This window comes from Bombus vancouverensis, chromosome 7, assembly GCF_051014615.1.
Source record: "Bombus vancouverensis nearcticus chromosome 7, iyBomVanc1_principal, whole genome shotgun sequence".
Lineage (NCBI taxonomy): Eukaryota > Metazoa > Arthropoda > Insecta > Hymenoptera > Apidae > Bombus > Bombus vancouverensis.
The window spans coordinates 10604802-10620738 of NC_134917.1; the positions used below are offsets into that span (position 1 = coordinate 10604802).

The 15937-nt window shown below is 33.6% G+C and overlaps 2 protein-coding genes across 3 annotated transcripts in view; one reads left to right on the forward strand and one right to left on the reverse strand.

Annotated features, from left to right (window-relative positions):
- LOC117159026 (A-type potassium channel modulatory protein KCNIP1) overlaps positions 1-12501 on the forward strand; it is a 434143-nt gene extending 421642 nt beyond the window's left edge. For both annotated transcript variants that reach the window (XM_076620081.1, XM_076620080.1), the window contains one exon: positions 4418-12501. In XM_076620081.1, the coding sequence (XP_076476196.1) occupies positions 4418-4528 (111 nt within the window). In that variant the 3' untranslated portion in view covers positions 4529-12501. The remainder of the gene's footprint in view (positions 1-4417) is intronic.
- Positions 12502-13361: 860 nt separating this feature from the next.
- Positions 13362-15526, reverse strand: Fnta (farnesyl transferase alpha). Its single transcript, XM_033338659.2, has 5 exons — positions 15256-15526; positions 14436-14790; positions 14144-14344; positions 13874-14057; positions 13362-13793 (listed from the first exon to the last, which is right to left on the reverse strand). The coding sequence occupies exons 1-5, from the start codon at positions 15392-15394 to the stop codon at positions 13686-13688; spliced, it is 987 nt and encodes a 328-aa protein (XP_033194550.1). The 5' UTR covers positions 15395-15526; the 3' UTR covers positions 13362-13685.
- Positions 15527-15937: the final 411 nt, after the last annotated feature.

Genomic DNA, 15937 nt, shown 5'->3' on the forward strand with positions numbered 1-15937 from the left:
CGAACGAGGACAGAAGCAACCGGCAGCAACACGGAATTGCCAATTTAAAGTTTGTTCCTCCACGATACAAAAGAAGAATACGAAGTTTAAAGTGGTTGATATTTCGTTTCTATCGATTACTTTTCTTCATCGGTATCCAATACCGGTACACTTTACTGTCCAACGTGTCCGAATGAATTACTGTACTTCTTTATAGGTATTGTGCTTCCATAAGAAACTGCAAAAAGGATATTATACTACAAGTTTGTAGTTGTATTGTATAAGAATTGTTTCGTTGAAAATACATAAGCGTATATACGTATGTACGCAGACCAAATTCACAATCCTAATAACGAAATAGCAAACGTATCCGCATTGAAACTCCGACGACACCTTTGTCACATCGGCGCTCTTCCTCCTTCCGGTATACGATTCCGGGTTTCAACAAACGACGATGACGCTTCGTGGTGCGGTAGATTCAATCGGTACTAATTAATCAGTGAGAAAGCAGATGTAACTGATGTGAGCCACGTCATACGCCGTTCGTTACTCCGTATAGACTTTTAATTAAAAATGAGCAACGTATAGATCGTAGAGAAAGGATCGAGGTTTAAATCAGATCCATTGTTTCTAAAAGCCGCTACCGAGCTTTCGAGAGCTCTTTACGCCCAGCCAAACATGCGGATCATGTTATGTTTAAAAACAGGGTCAAGCGGCTTCAATGATGTACACAAATAAATTTAAATCAGTTACTTAGCGCGATGAGATATTTTCAAGATTTTAAGACTTCGAGATTTTAAATAATCGTAGATTATTGATTTCACCTAAAGTGATATGTGATATATGAGAGAGTTGAGTCTATTTTTAACCATTAAGGGCATGATTTTGTCAAATATAGTGAAAGATCTTGAAAACGCCAATTCACTGTTGTCACAATATTAGAGTTTGGATCTCAGAATGCCGCACCGTAGGATTAATAACACGAATATAAAATTACAATGTTAAAGTAAAGATGAATATTATCCGTTTTGCTATTTGATTGTGTTCGAAATTTAGCGAATGCTTCAAAATGAATTACATCCAAAATGTTCGTTCAAGCGCGGTAACCATTTTCAAAATTATTTCTTCTCTTATTAACAATATCATTATTATTTGTTCGCAGAATTATTAAATCTTGTACGAACGAAACAGTAAATTAAAGTAAGAAAAGCTTCTTAATTTATCGCAGGAAATTACATTATGAAAATCTATACGTTTCTAATTAATGAAATCTAAAAACATGTTTGATTAAAGAGTATCACATCACATAATATGAATATTGAATTTATGTTTGAAGAACCTACGTTTCGATAAATGTGACGGTGTCCATTACGTTATTGAATGATGCACGATAAAATGCAATATACGAATTCCAATGCACAAATTGATGAATGTAAATTTTTATTTCTCGATTTACCTCGCCAATAAAGCACATGAAATAAAATACACATTACTAATAATATTCATACGTTATCAATATTCATAATTCGACGACCTTCTTTTAAAACTGCCAATTTAACGATATCCTCTTTTTACTTAAAATTATTAAACAACACCAGTCGTTAAATAACAACAGTTATTAAATAACGTGTCGTTGGAGCTTTCGCGTGTCATTAGAAGAAAACTTTACTTGGGAAAACTGATACTGACTGCAACACAACACAATATCTACCAAGTTTAATGAAGTGTTAGCTTAGAACCATGATTAATAGCAACGTCCAAAGTAAGCTTGTTATTAAATTTCTCCTTCTAGTTTTCTAAAGTAAATCTATATCATTGAAAACTAAAATATTCCGTATTAATTTTCACTCGATGTACATAATATTTATTCTGTATAAGCGTGTGAAAGATATCAGAATGCCAGCTCGCTATTTAAAGAAAACAGAGAAGGAGGAAACCAAAGCATCACAGTTAAAGTGACATGTGGAAACGTAGAAGAGGAGAACAAATATCGAAGGTCGGAACAAGAAAGAATGTGTAAAATCTGCAAGAAGGATATTGGGACGTTAAAACATCTGGTGGTAGACTGCACCGGAGTAGAAAGAATACAACACGAGTGTAGAAAAGATTCTGACAGATGAAAGATAGGAGCAGGAAGGAATAAGGATAGAAGGAGACGAAGAAAGAAATGGTGGAAGAAATACCCAAGATTAAAAGGTGCAATAAGCAGACGGTTAGCAATAGGGGCTGCTGACGGAAATAATAGTTTTAGAATAGGAAGAACTTCTGGCGTGCTCTGTAACTCTTAGTATGTAGTAACTAGGTTAAGGATAACATAAGAATAAAGGAAGGACGAATGAGAAAATCGGACGAGAAAGTGTGTGATTAAAAAAATCGTAAGCGAGTCGAGCTTTTCGTTAAGAAAATCCACGTCAAAATGAAATAAATTATTATTATTCAAAATACCAAAATCAATGAACTCGACTATATTTGGATAAGATTTTTAATAATTTAATAAAATTATTTAGTTTTTGATCGTATCAAAAATTATACTTATACATATACAGGTCAATTCAATTTATTGAAATTTTATATTATTATTGTTATATTAATATTATTATATAATATTATTATTCGATATATTACAATCAAAGTTTGAAGGATATTTTAATTTTAATTTTGTAAGACTTACGCGCTGCATATATGAAACGCGTGATTATTATAATTGTCACTTTCCATTATCCAGGGGAAATTCTGTATAAACACAGCGTACTATCGATTAGCAATAAGCTAGTATCCGTGGCATTCGATTTCTGCAGTTTGCGAAACACGGTTCTCGAATTACACACGAGCTTTGCAGATACCATCCTTTTGTCTTCAACCATTTCTCCTAGAATACTAATGAGCACCGACGTTTTCAGCATGGTGTGTAACGTTTCAACGTAGTTTGAACTTTACATTCAGTCAAAGCATTAACCACTTACGCAAAAGTTTACGTTCTCTAGTTCGGACGTTTAACATCATTAATTACCAAATTTGTAAGGGTTAAAGGAAACTTGGAAATTTTACAAAATGCCATTGACTTTAAGAGTTTCATAAAATAACAGATATTTTCAGCGCATTAAAAACTGAAACATACCGATAATAAAGTTTCTTATGAAATTATTATCGCTCTCACGTGATACAAAATTACCTGCTCTCTCCAAATTTCATAAAATTGTAGGATCTGGATGGAGCATGAAGTAATAACGAGGAAAATGTTACACAGATTCTTAAATTTCCTTTTTATAGTTACGATATAAATTTGATAGAATTCAATAATGTAAATTCATGAGAAAAAAATTACAAATAAAATGATGCGTTAACGTAACTTCGATCTCTAACACGTTAACTGCCCGGTGGTCATCGGTTATGGTAAGTATTTTAGAATAATTAGAATAAAATAAATTTCATGGATAACATTGTCAAAAAATGAGGAGTATTCAAAGGCAGTATAATGTTTTGTAAAAATTAAATGTCGTGGTATAATATATTTCAGTCTATTTGAGCTTCCAGGGAAAAATATAGTAAAATGAAAAAGTTTCCCGAACTTCTCTTCGTATTACAATAGATAAATACAGGGTGGTTGGTAACTGGCGGTACAAGCGGAAAGAGGGTGATTCTACGCGAAAAAAGAAGTCGAAAATATACAATAAAAATTTTTCGTTTGAGGTTTTGTTTTCGAGAAAATCGACTTTGAATTTTTGCTCGGTACGCGTGGGGTACGTTATAACGGATCTCACCGTAGATCGTTGTCTCGATGGAAAAATTAAAAAAAAAAAGAAAAATTAAAAACAAATTTTATTCTATATTTTCGACTTCTTTTTTCGCGTAGAATCACTCCCTTTCTGCTTGTACCACCGGTTACCAACCACCCTGTATACATATATCGTGAATCATAGACCTTTTTTGCATGATAACATATCTATGATAGATTATAGTATTTTGTCTTTTTTCGATGAGAAATTACTAAAAAACGAATATTAATATTCGTATTTCTTTCGTCTTCCTTCATTTTAAGTATACTTGGTATTTTCTCGATAAGAACAATAAGAATGATTTACTTTATACCTCCACTGAAAATTAGTAGCCTGCGTCAGAAATCAAACAGAACTGATTTTCCACAAGGAACGATTATGCTTTATTCGATATTTTTCCTCAAGTCGACGAGAAATGCAATACTTCTCATGGCGAGGTAATACTTAACAGACTCGTACATAACACGAAGAGAAGTTCACGGAATTCTTTTCACACCAACGTATTTCAAATTCGCGTTGACAATCAACGTGTTATCGGGTTAAACAAATGGATTCTGTTCGTACAAGGATTTAGATTCCGTAAAACTAGAGCGATCCATTCGTCGCATTCTATCCAGCCGCAGAGAATTGAGAAAGAACATGAATATTTACGATTGTTGCAGAAGATGGATGGGAACAAAGATGGAGTGGTGACGCTGTCGGAATTCTTAGAAGCGTGTCGCGCCGATCCCGATATTTCAACGAGTATGGCTGCTTTGGACACGGCCTTCTGACACTCGGCGCGACCACGATACATGCCATGGACCTAAAGAGTTTCTGTTGATTTAGGAATATATCGCTCAACGTTGTACCTTATCTCCTGGACCAGGGGAATTTCCTCAAGGTTATTACGAGGATTTCGACCGAGAGATAGACTCGCCGAATCTCGAATTTCCGATGTCGAAACGCCTCGAAGGAAAACGAATGATGTATGATCCGGTTGGAACAAAAGCGTCTGTTATTAAGTGAAATTCGTAGCGTTTATCAGGTGAAATTCAAAGACGATGTTTGGATGTATCGAATTCTTTTCTACGTAGATTTATTCAATAACGTATACAGAGTGGGGCAAAATTCAGATTGGTACAAACAAGATCAGAGAGGATAGTATACGGTTGAAAATGAAGCGAAAATCAGGAATAACAAAATTACGTTAGAGGCTTCGTTTTCGAGGAAAATACATTTGAAAATCAATCTAGTACGCGTACAATCGATTGATGACTGGCGTTATACAATAGATTTCGCTGCAGACAGCTACCTACTGTCAATGTTCTTGTACACGATACACTGTGTGACTGTCAATTCCTATCGGGCAAAAGACATGGCGATGATCGTATAAAATTTTTGCGTTGGAAGCTTATGGTGGAAACATATTTGCTGCACCCTGTATACCATGCGACGTGTCGCGTCACGTATTTTCAATTATCTTTACGATTTGGTCATTGTCGAGCATATAATACCGTAGATCTGCCGGAACGTCGATCAGATTTTCCACTTCTGAACCGATCTAGCCACTTCGAAACGATATTCTCAGCTACAGCAGCGTCTCTATAAACGATACATATCTTTTTTACTGTTTGTACGACGTTTCTTCCCATTTATATTAGCAGAGCGTCGAATGACGAAAATGCACCTTACTTTCCTTCGTCTTTACTTTTAACGTAAACACGCTCAAATTTGCAGAGAAAGACGCGTTAACAAGTTGACAGCGGAATTTAGTTTTAAAAGTTTCATACAGACAATGACGATACACGTCGAACGCAGGGCAAAAGCTTATAAAAATTTTACTAAAAAGGTAGAACGAAACGGGGGAGGATTACATTTTTATTCGATAAAAGATTCACAATTCATCGTTGAAAAGCGTATTATTATCAAAAAATTGTAAATTGTCAAAAAACAAAATAATTCGGGGAATAGCCAATATACGCAGTGAAGTACAGAGATGGGGATACATCGGAGAAAATAATCAACTAAATTTATAAAGAGCAGTACATTATACGAAGTATAACACGGAGAATAATCAAATAATCAAACTGTTTTTTTATAAAATACACAACAGTTTTACTAAAGGTATAAAGGAAACGTACCGCTAAATGTCATTTATGTTACTTTTTACTAAGATTTTGAATTTTTACAGTAAATGGTAATTTTTTAGTTTACATGACGAGTATACGCGTCAACCGCAGAGAAATAAAGTTTTGGATTGACGTGTATAAAGGCTGAACGCAGTTGGCTGGTTAAAATGTCAGAATGCGGCGAAACGTTAGAGAACGTGTAACACGTGCTTCATTTTGAAATGGTGACATTTCACGCGTTCATCACGTCGCTGTGGAAAAACGCTACGAACTTTTGTTCCAACCTACACACTTTTTTTTCTGTAACATGGTCGCGTTAAAGAACCCTTTCAAACCGAAGATCACGAAATGGTCCTAAGAATAGAAGAGATTGTACTTTCGATATTCGTAGTTCTAGTTGTCCAGTGTGCGTTTCGCTAAGTAAGGAAGGATTAGATGAGAGATGAATAAGAAAAGCGTTAAACGAAAAAAAAAAAAACAAAAAACAGATAATATACCATATGATCGTTAGTAGTTATGATCGGAACTTGTTGCGAACTGTGTCCGACAGTTCACTTTTTAAAGAACGCGCGCTACAAACGATGAACAAATATGCAAATTTAGAGAAAGCAAAAATAATAAAATGAGGAAAGAAGCAACTGTGCCATTGAGACTTGACGTAAATTGTACGTGGCATTCGGCATTATTCGTGCCAAAAAATACATATATTATAGTTCTATAGGAAAGGTATAAAAAAAAAAAAAAAAGGAAGAAACACAGACATTTGTGTGGAAATAATTGAGCTTAACTTATATTTGTTTTACCTTCATGTTCTTTACTTAAACAACAAATGTATTTTGACGAAGAAGAAATGGAAGAAAGAGAGACATCTTCACTTTAGCTGATATTTTATATTGAAAAACACGCATGCACGGTAACATATGGATTCTTAACGACTTACGATAACGACGTAGTCTAGTTTTCTACGACGACCATATTTTTTTACGAGGCTATTGCTCGTTACGTCGAGGCATAGCTTTTACATTTACATTTTATGTATTAGACTATCCGTTCCCGTAGAGATTCACGCTGTTTTTAAATGCAAACGAGGCGTTTCTTTTTATTCGCGTGTTATCATTGCCGAGAATACCACAAAAACTATCCCTCGTTTCGTTTCATTTTTGATACCACCATTGTTTCTTGTGAGAGCGAGCATTCCTAATTCCCCAGAGCCGCGAGAAATCTCAAACTTAATTCGTATTAGATATAAAACGATCGTAGATTTTATTCGTCGATTTCGACGAGATTGCGAATTACCGGTAGATTTTTTTAGTTTGCAAGACGAGACAATGTAGCGAGCGGAGATAGGTCACGTATTCGTCGCAAGGTGTTCTTCCCAGCGTGGCAAATAAAAACGGGTAGCAGTAAACGTTGAGTACGATTTTTAACGATAATAAGACACACGAATCGACACGTTGAACCTGTTCGGTACGAGCGTCGATAAAGTCAATCGCGATAATAATTGCTACGCCTGTACGCGGTCATCGGATGATACACGGCGGACGAGGACCGTACCGAAAAGGTTGATCGAAACGCGCGACAGAATTTAGTAAAGGAAAACCGGTCGGCGAGAGTACACGAAGAGAACAAAGAGAGAAAAAAAGAGAAATAATTAGCATGAGACACGTAGAAAGTATAACAAAAAAGAGATATCGTAAAAAGCCGCTAAAACAGCTGGCCATGTTAAGCGGGACTCGTTGTTTCTAGTACGTAAGCAAGTAGATTAAGCGATATAATAAAAGTATTTATTTTTGTGACAGGTAAATGAATTATTAATCGTGGTAAGAATTTAGCTCGTAAAGACTGCGTGCTGCTAAAGAGAGAGAACGAAACAGAAAGATGGATGGTCAGGGAAGAGAACAAGATCGAGAAAGAAATAGAGAAAAAAATGGTGAATACGAGAAGGACAGAGGAAAAAGAAAGAAACGCGGGAACAGTCTATTGATTTCCCATTCAAAAGATCTTCGATCAGTAACCTACGATACCGAATTTTATTGTAATTACTAAAGTTTTGCGATGACTAGACCAAAGCGTCCGCAACGGGCAATGACGATTGCCGAGCGAAATATATTTAATCATTTTCCATCACTGCCTACTTCTGATTAACTTGTAAATAAGGTCGGTAAACTTGAACGAACGGAATAAAACTCGCGATGCATCGAAAACTTCGGATCTACTATAAAGTTCAACGCGTCTTGAGAAAAAAGGAACAAGACATACGCGAAACAGCAACGGAACAGTCCGAAGAACCGCTAGTCAAACTTTCTTTTCTATAGTACATTTGTGATAAAATGTCACGCGAATCGTGAAACAACCATATGCTTCTTTTGACATCGAATTCGCGTTATAATTCTCTGTTACTTAATTTTCCTAACAGCGATACGAAAACAAAAAATTGCACGATGCATCGATAAGAAGCGTGGCTATAAGCAAGAGGAAAGGAAAATCGTGAACGAATATTTTACGGAAACGGGAATTTAATGGAAAGGACATGGAAATAGATCTAGCGCAGATCTAGTGCAGATTTTTAGCAGCGCCTACACTTAGACGATAAGACTTACGTATAAAAAGTGAGGCAAGCATTTCAAGGCGTTGCCTCGTATCAACTCGATCACTACCGCATGTCTTTGAAGTTACTGAAGTAAGTATAGAAAAGACAAATGAAACGGCGTAATTATGTTATCTAGATATTTTCAACCCCAACCAAACGTAGAAACTAGATGTCAGAGATGAAGCGTGAAATGTCTCACGCCCACGTCACGTTGATTGAGAATACGATAGGTCTAATAGGTTGTTAGGTTTCCTATTTCCCACTGATTCGAGTATCGAAGTAACTTTATTATTTTTTTAAGACGAAATTCAGCTAGTCGTACAAACCCAGGAAGAAAAAATTATATAAAGTGGCACACGAATTGAAAGCGTAATGATGCTATTTCAAAAACACACTATCCTTTCGAAAGCACAATTTCATTGTACCATGTTAACTCTATCCTATACTTAGTCAACTCGCGTGCATGTTTTCGTACACGTATACATATTAAATACGCAATTAAAAACACGATCGTATTCACATACACACAAAGCAGGTACACGCGTGATCCAAACATTATCACTAACAGTAAATTGTCTTGTCTTACTTATAGTGTGTCTAGAGCATTGCGTCTGTAAGATCTTGTATCTATGATTAGAAAAACTTGACCGATAAACAGCAACTACTGTACCGTTATCGGTCGTTAGCCAAAATTATTATATACGTATTTGACGTGTCTTTTAGAACGCCTTGAAAGCGAGGTAACAGCATGTAAGAAAAGATCAGAGAAATACTCTCAAATAACGGAAAAGAAACTCACAGCAAGATGAAAATTGAATTGGCGATCTCACCGACGACAGACGCTACAGTGTTACTTAAAAATTTGCATCGTATTAGGTCGTTCGATAAGTTTCTTTCGTTTTATAAGGAAATAATGGATGCGCAATATTTTCCGTTTTATATTATTTTGTCGAATTACGTATGATCCATTTTGTTCTATCAAAGTAAAGATCACAACGTTCGACAGATTAGGTTTGTATAAAGATACATGGTTGTAAAAGACGTGTCTGTAAAAGAAAGACACTTTTCGGACAACCTAATACGTGTTACATATGCTACGAAGGATACTGGAAAGGATATTCCTTTTTCAAACGATCTCGCAGAGTATTTTTCTGGTATTTTTCCTAAGGACCAGAATTCATATTTTTTAGAACGCGATCAAGGAAAAGTATGGAAGACGTTTTTCTTAAGTTCATCGATGTAGACAATAAAAACAGGCTCGAAACGTTGCATCGAAATCGTTTCTACGTGCATGCATCACTCGAGCGTTCGTGATTTTCATTCTATATAATTTCAAGCAAATAGATGATCATTATAATGCAAATAGCACCAACTTTCCAACAAATAGTAAAGAGCCATTTAACCGTCTGTAGCGTCGCGATCTTGCTTTCGTCGCATTCGTGTAAATGGTTTGCAAGATTCTTGCTACTGCGTTACCACACACCTTACACAAATATTTTCAACCGGTTTAAACATCTCTCTTCATTTTAAATGTACGTACGTATGTTATTTGGAATTCTTGTGAATTTCGAGTATCTATCTCTCGTATGATATTTTAGTGTTACATTTCATACACGAAAGGGAATAAAATATCCAGAAGAAAGTGTCGTACTAAAGTTCACGGATATTGGTCACTGAAGGCCATTAAGGGAAAATATCTACCGTGCCATTTCCACGTCGGTTATCCTTTTCTCAACTATATTATTCCGTCTGGCTATCTCAAAGGCCAAGTCGAGATGTGTTCCGTTCACTTCTTAATGCATCGCTCCAGGAGCAAGCACTCGAGCATGCGTCAGATGTACGATTTTCTCTCGATCGTTGCTCAAAAAATGGTTCCAGCCAACTAGTATCCATGAACTCTTCTGTCATATTATAACTGGAAACGATGTTTAAAATAGGTATAATTGTGAATTTTGTATTAAAACGGTTAATAATAGACGAGTAATGATCGCTCGAAAGTATTCTTCACGACGTAACGTAATAGCAAGCAATCTTGCGTTCTAGATATAAAAGATTCATACGTTAAAATTAGGAGGATATGTAATGGAACGCAAAATTTAATATAAAATTGATTACCTAATTTTTCATCGCGGTACTTTTAGCGAGAAAAATATAACGATAATTGATATCCACGTACAATGAAAACTTGTTCAATTGGCTCTATTTTAAACGACGAAAGGATTCGTGAGGGATACAAAATATTATATAATATCTCGTCTATCGTAACGTAGGCACATACTATTCGAATAGGATTCAATGATCTATCTTCTCTATACGAAATCTATCTCCTTCTCGATAGCTACTCGCATCTTTATCGAGAATATTTTCGGTGGTATCTACTAGAAGTAGTATTATAACTGCTGGACAGAGAAATCGAAAGGGAATTGATTCGTGTAAAGGGCTCGGTGTCCCATAAAAGGAAATCAACTAAAGCGACGAGAGGTGTTTAAAGTTTAAAGGGTCATTGAGCCGATCACGGCCAATATGAGTACTCACAGAAAGCTACTAAATAAAACAGTGGAAGATTATGGTCGGGCTGTGCTTGTACTGGCTGACAGATGGTCCAAACGTATAGATTATGTATTCATTAAGAAAAGAATATTAATCGAGGACATAAAAATATAACTGACTGTGTTACACGGCGCACGAAAAAACCATGTACCAGAAGAATTACGCGTTTACATAAGAAAGTTTAGATAAGAATTGGAGATACCTTACTCTTATAAATCTTGTCCAATCGATTCTTTAGAAAACGTAAGGTTGATTTCAATGTATTTTAACTTTCAATCTCCTCGAGCGAAATGGAGAAACCGTTTGCGCGCTGTACGAGATTTCGCTATTCCTTGGAGATTTCTAATTCGTATAGATTTGAATGCATCCGAGACTAAACGTTAATATCAAAATCCCCTACTGCTCAACTCAGTGAATGTTAAAAAAGTGAATGGAAATGACACTCTCGGTTATTTATTATGCAACTTAACAATTTAACTCAACCATCCTAACTTCGACTAATATTAGCAATGACAACCGATATACATTTTCCGAGAGGCAAAATGTTGTTCACGAGAACGTGATAATTACTCGAATCACGAATATTTGAGGGAAGAAATTGGGTAACATCGCGTGCACGCAAGGAAAGTTAAATAATCATACGTTTTTCATTATTAAACAGCGTTAGTATCGATCTTTTCAATGTAACCTACGTGTGTATGTAATACCTCGGATTAATTGTTTAAATAGTTTGAAAGTTGAAGAGGTAAGACGATATGCGTGTTTTCAGGCACCGTGCGCTAATCACAGCAAGTTGACAAAACAAATACTTATACGATATGTTACGAGTAAAGAAATTTAAACAATGAATATGAAGAAAGAGAGGGAGAGAGAGAGAGAGAGAGAGAAAGGTAAAAATATTCATACGACGGTATATTTTCAGTGTAAAGAAAATATATATGTAATATAATCCGTGGTAATAACTACGTATATCTTGTAGCTTTAACGTACCGATGGAAGCGATCTTCTTTATGAACGTTTCGAAAATTTGAAATTGAAAAGAGTAAACGTTGTAAAATAATCACGAAAGCTATACGCTGAAAATAAATTCATATTTTTCTTTTAATAACATAGAGGAGAACTTGTTTCCGATCGGTACAAGCATATAATCGGATTATTCGTTTGAATGTTGATTGTTAAATGTTAGGATAGAGAACTTTAAGAAAAAAATGCCCAGTCTACAAGCATCGTGCATCGGAAGTATGTTTCGTTGCGTGTGGAATTCTGTTGTACCAGTCAAATTCTTTCATCGAAATGGAAACATCGATCGTTTCTTAATTTTGCCTTAAATATACGTTCTCGAAAACTTTAATCGTGTAATTTTCGCGTGTCACGTATCGTCTAATATGCATATATTGGCAATTAAAAATTAATGTTACTTTGTTATTTACACATATCGTTAAAAAATTTGTGTCATGTGTAATATCGATTATTCTATTAAAAACTTATAATATTACGAGGCGTCTGGAATCAATACCCACCAAATCCATTTCTTGTTTTGATAATTCATTTCGTGATTCATTGTTATTATTGTTTTGTATAGTTAACAAAGTCGATCGGACTTGGCGAGTTTTGATTTTAAATGTCTCACATATTTGTTGGAAGCTAAATATAAAAAAGGGTATACATACGTTAAAAGTCTTCTGTATTATTTACTAATGTGTACAAATAATTACAAATAATTTGATTCTATTGATATATGAAAATAATAATACATTGAATTCGCATTTCCGTATTATATGAAAAGGCTGCCCTAAATAATCTTTAAATTTATACATAATTTCACTTGATTTTGTATGAGAGAACGTACGTTTATTGTTTTATTTTCATAAGATATTTATCAAGTACTGGAGTCAACCTTTCGCAAATATAATTTATATACAAGATTATTTATAATTTTTTCGAAACATAGTTTGATTTAAGAAGTGCAATCACTGCCATTGCTTCTTTGCAACGATATTCACTTTCCTTATTAGAAATTTTAACACTGCCTCAAAGGGGTGGCCATTAATATTTAAAACACTGGTATCAACGAATGAATTTGAGTTTATACTTACTGAAATAAATTAAAGTTTTAAAAACACACGAATATATTTTTGGCGACAAAATCATCGTTTGAAACGCTGCGTTCATAATTACCTTAATTATAACAAAGTCTATATAAATATATTGATATGATTATCTTAACTAGTTATTGTATTATACTTGAAAGTATGTAACTATTTTATAAATAAATAGATAATCAATGTTGATTGTTTTATATCCTTTCGTAATAGTATACCTATCAAGAATAAGGTCTTAACAACGAAAAAAAAATTATACTTTATAAAAGTCTTCACCATTTTTTATTTTCCCATCATAGTTACATAACTTATTTATTTTTTGTTACACTTAAAAATATTGCAGAAAGTATTATGAATTTGTTGTATATATCTTATAAAATCTTTCCAGTAACTAACTCTTATTTGTAAAGTGATTTACTTTAATTAATAATATTGACTGAAATGTATTATCAAATTTTATGAACAATATGCTTCATATATCAATATGTATTTCAAACATATAATACACAGTTCCTTTCAAATATATGAATTATAACATATTAATTAAAGTGGTGTTTTTATAAAAATGTAGAACAAACTACGTACTTATAGACTCTGACTTCATTTTATCCAATAATTGTTGTCCAAAAAAATCCCAATATCTCCTTCTTATTGTATCATGTTTCTCAGATAATTCTTTACATAGCTAAAGTTGTAATTATACGTATAATTATAAATTCTATTAGTATAATGCATAAATATTTATACAAGTAAAAATGACAATACCTTAAGAGCATTATTAATATGAAATATTGAATCTGGTGACTCATCTGTTATTGGTTTTTCTTGACAAATGTCTATAATACAGGCCAATAAATGATTAACACGGCAGCCAGCATTATACAGGTCTTCACATTTCTGTCTTACTTTTTCATTATAAGCCAAACCATTGCTATCATGCATCAAAATACTAAAATATGGTATATAATTCCATACATTAATTAAATTACATAGTTTACAAATATGGATTACATAAACAACAATGACAAACAGTACCCTCGAAGGTAATTCCAAGCACTTTCATTGCCCTTAACTAATTCTATTTTATCTAAGGCGTATTCAATTTCTCTGTCAATTATATCTTGTTCAAACTTGGTTGTGTTATTTATTACGAAATAACGTTGATTCCAAGCAGAATTATTACGAATATCTTCGTTCAATAAATGTTCTGTATATTCCAACTCTTTATCAAATAAACTGTACATTACATAAATAAAATATTTGTTATTAGTTAGTATCTGAAATCATAAATTAACAAACATAATAAAGATAAACAAGATATACTAACTTAAATGTTTTTATACACCATTGACGATGCTGCCAAACATGATAATTCTTTGCATCAATTTTTAAAATATTTTCTGTAAATTCTAGTTCCCCACTAGCATCTTGAAGCCATTCAACAATAAGTTTCCTATGATGCCACACTTGATAGTTCTTAGAATTATATTCCGTTAGTATATTAGTAGATTTTAATTCATCTCGCAATTCTTTGCCGAGAGCTCTAAGTATCTCCCTCCTGTATTGCCATACTGTATAGTTTGCAGGATTAAGGTAGATACAATCTTCTGTTAAAGCTAGTGCACGCTCCGACTTTTCACCAGATTTTAAGATAGCCCGGAAATAGTCATATGAGTCCCTAACTTAAAACAGTAATAAAATTTTAGTTAATAGAAATATTATATATAATTATCAGAAATATATAGGAGCATAGATAGAATATTTTTTAATTTCTAAACATTATGATCTATTTTATACAAAAAATAATAATGCACATGTTTTTTGCACAGACTTTCATAATTTATTTTTATTATCTGAACTATTTATGTAATATTTACTTTCTCTTTCTAACCATGAAATAGATATAATTAAAACTTAATATGATATATTTCATAATAAACAATGCGATATTGCATTAATTTACAGTTTTATTTTTCTATTTTAACACCTACTTAAATACTTATCTATTATATTTTAAAGTATATGTATAAGGTTAGGTTATAAGGCAGCGAATCATGATCAAGAATATAATACAAACGAAATAGAACTAAGGACCTTATTGTTATTTGATCATAATATACATTCCATAAACCATATAAAATACTTACATTTCTCAGAATAAGCAATTGAGACAATAGGATTAGGGCCGTCATCCTGCGGTACAGGAACCACATCTCTCCATTCTTCACGATCCCTGTATAATACCCAACTTGTCTCTTCGGAACTTTCGTCAGAGCTTTCCATCATTTTTTATTTTTACAAAAGACTAGTAAAACGACAAAAATGAAAATCTACTTCCACAACTGAACTACAATATCAGTTTTATGTTTTATCTTTTCAAACCTGTTAAAGCCTCCATTACATATAGTGAAATATCGATAATGTATCGATAATTTCCGCTATCGAAAACTATCGATATATTTTTTATGACAATCGATAATTTCGATATGTTTTATTCCACGAATGTGGGTTTATTCCGATATACCCCATGCACCAAAGTATTGAAAATTTATAGTATATGTTACTATCTATAGTATATATTACACTGCTAGAGATGAATAGGGAGATCGCCGATGAGTATGGGTGGAATTCAATCAAAAGTATGCCCTACAAATTATCGCCTCTAGTGGTCAACCGACCAAACTTCTATATGTGCCTACAGTTAATCTATGTCGTTGGATGGACTATATATAAAATCTTATCACATCCATTTTATTATTGCTGATAAAAAAGATATAAATACAATATATCCACAAAAATAATACTATTTATATATTACTTCTGCTCACT

Bases quoted from the DNA above. Each gene is read 5' to 3' on its own strand.
- Fnta (XM_033338659.2), bottom strand. From the start codon at position 15,394: ATGATGGAAAGCTCTGACGAAAGTTCCGAAGAGACAAGTTGGGTATTA. The intron at 14,345-14,435 runs GTTAGTATATCT...TGTAATGTACAG, and splicing joins TGGTGTATAAAAACATTTAA to TTTATTTGATAAAGAGTTGG. The intron at 13,794-13,873 runs GTATTGTCATTT...TTACAACTTTAG, and splicing joins ATATTAATAATGCTCTTAAG to CTATGTAAAGAATTATCTGA.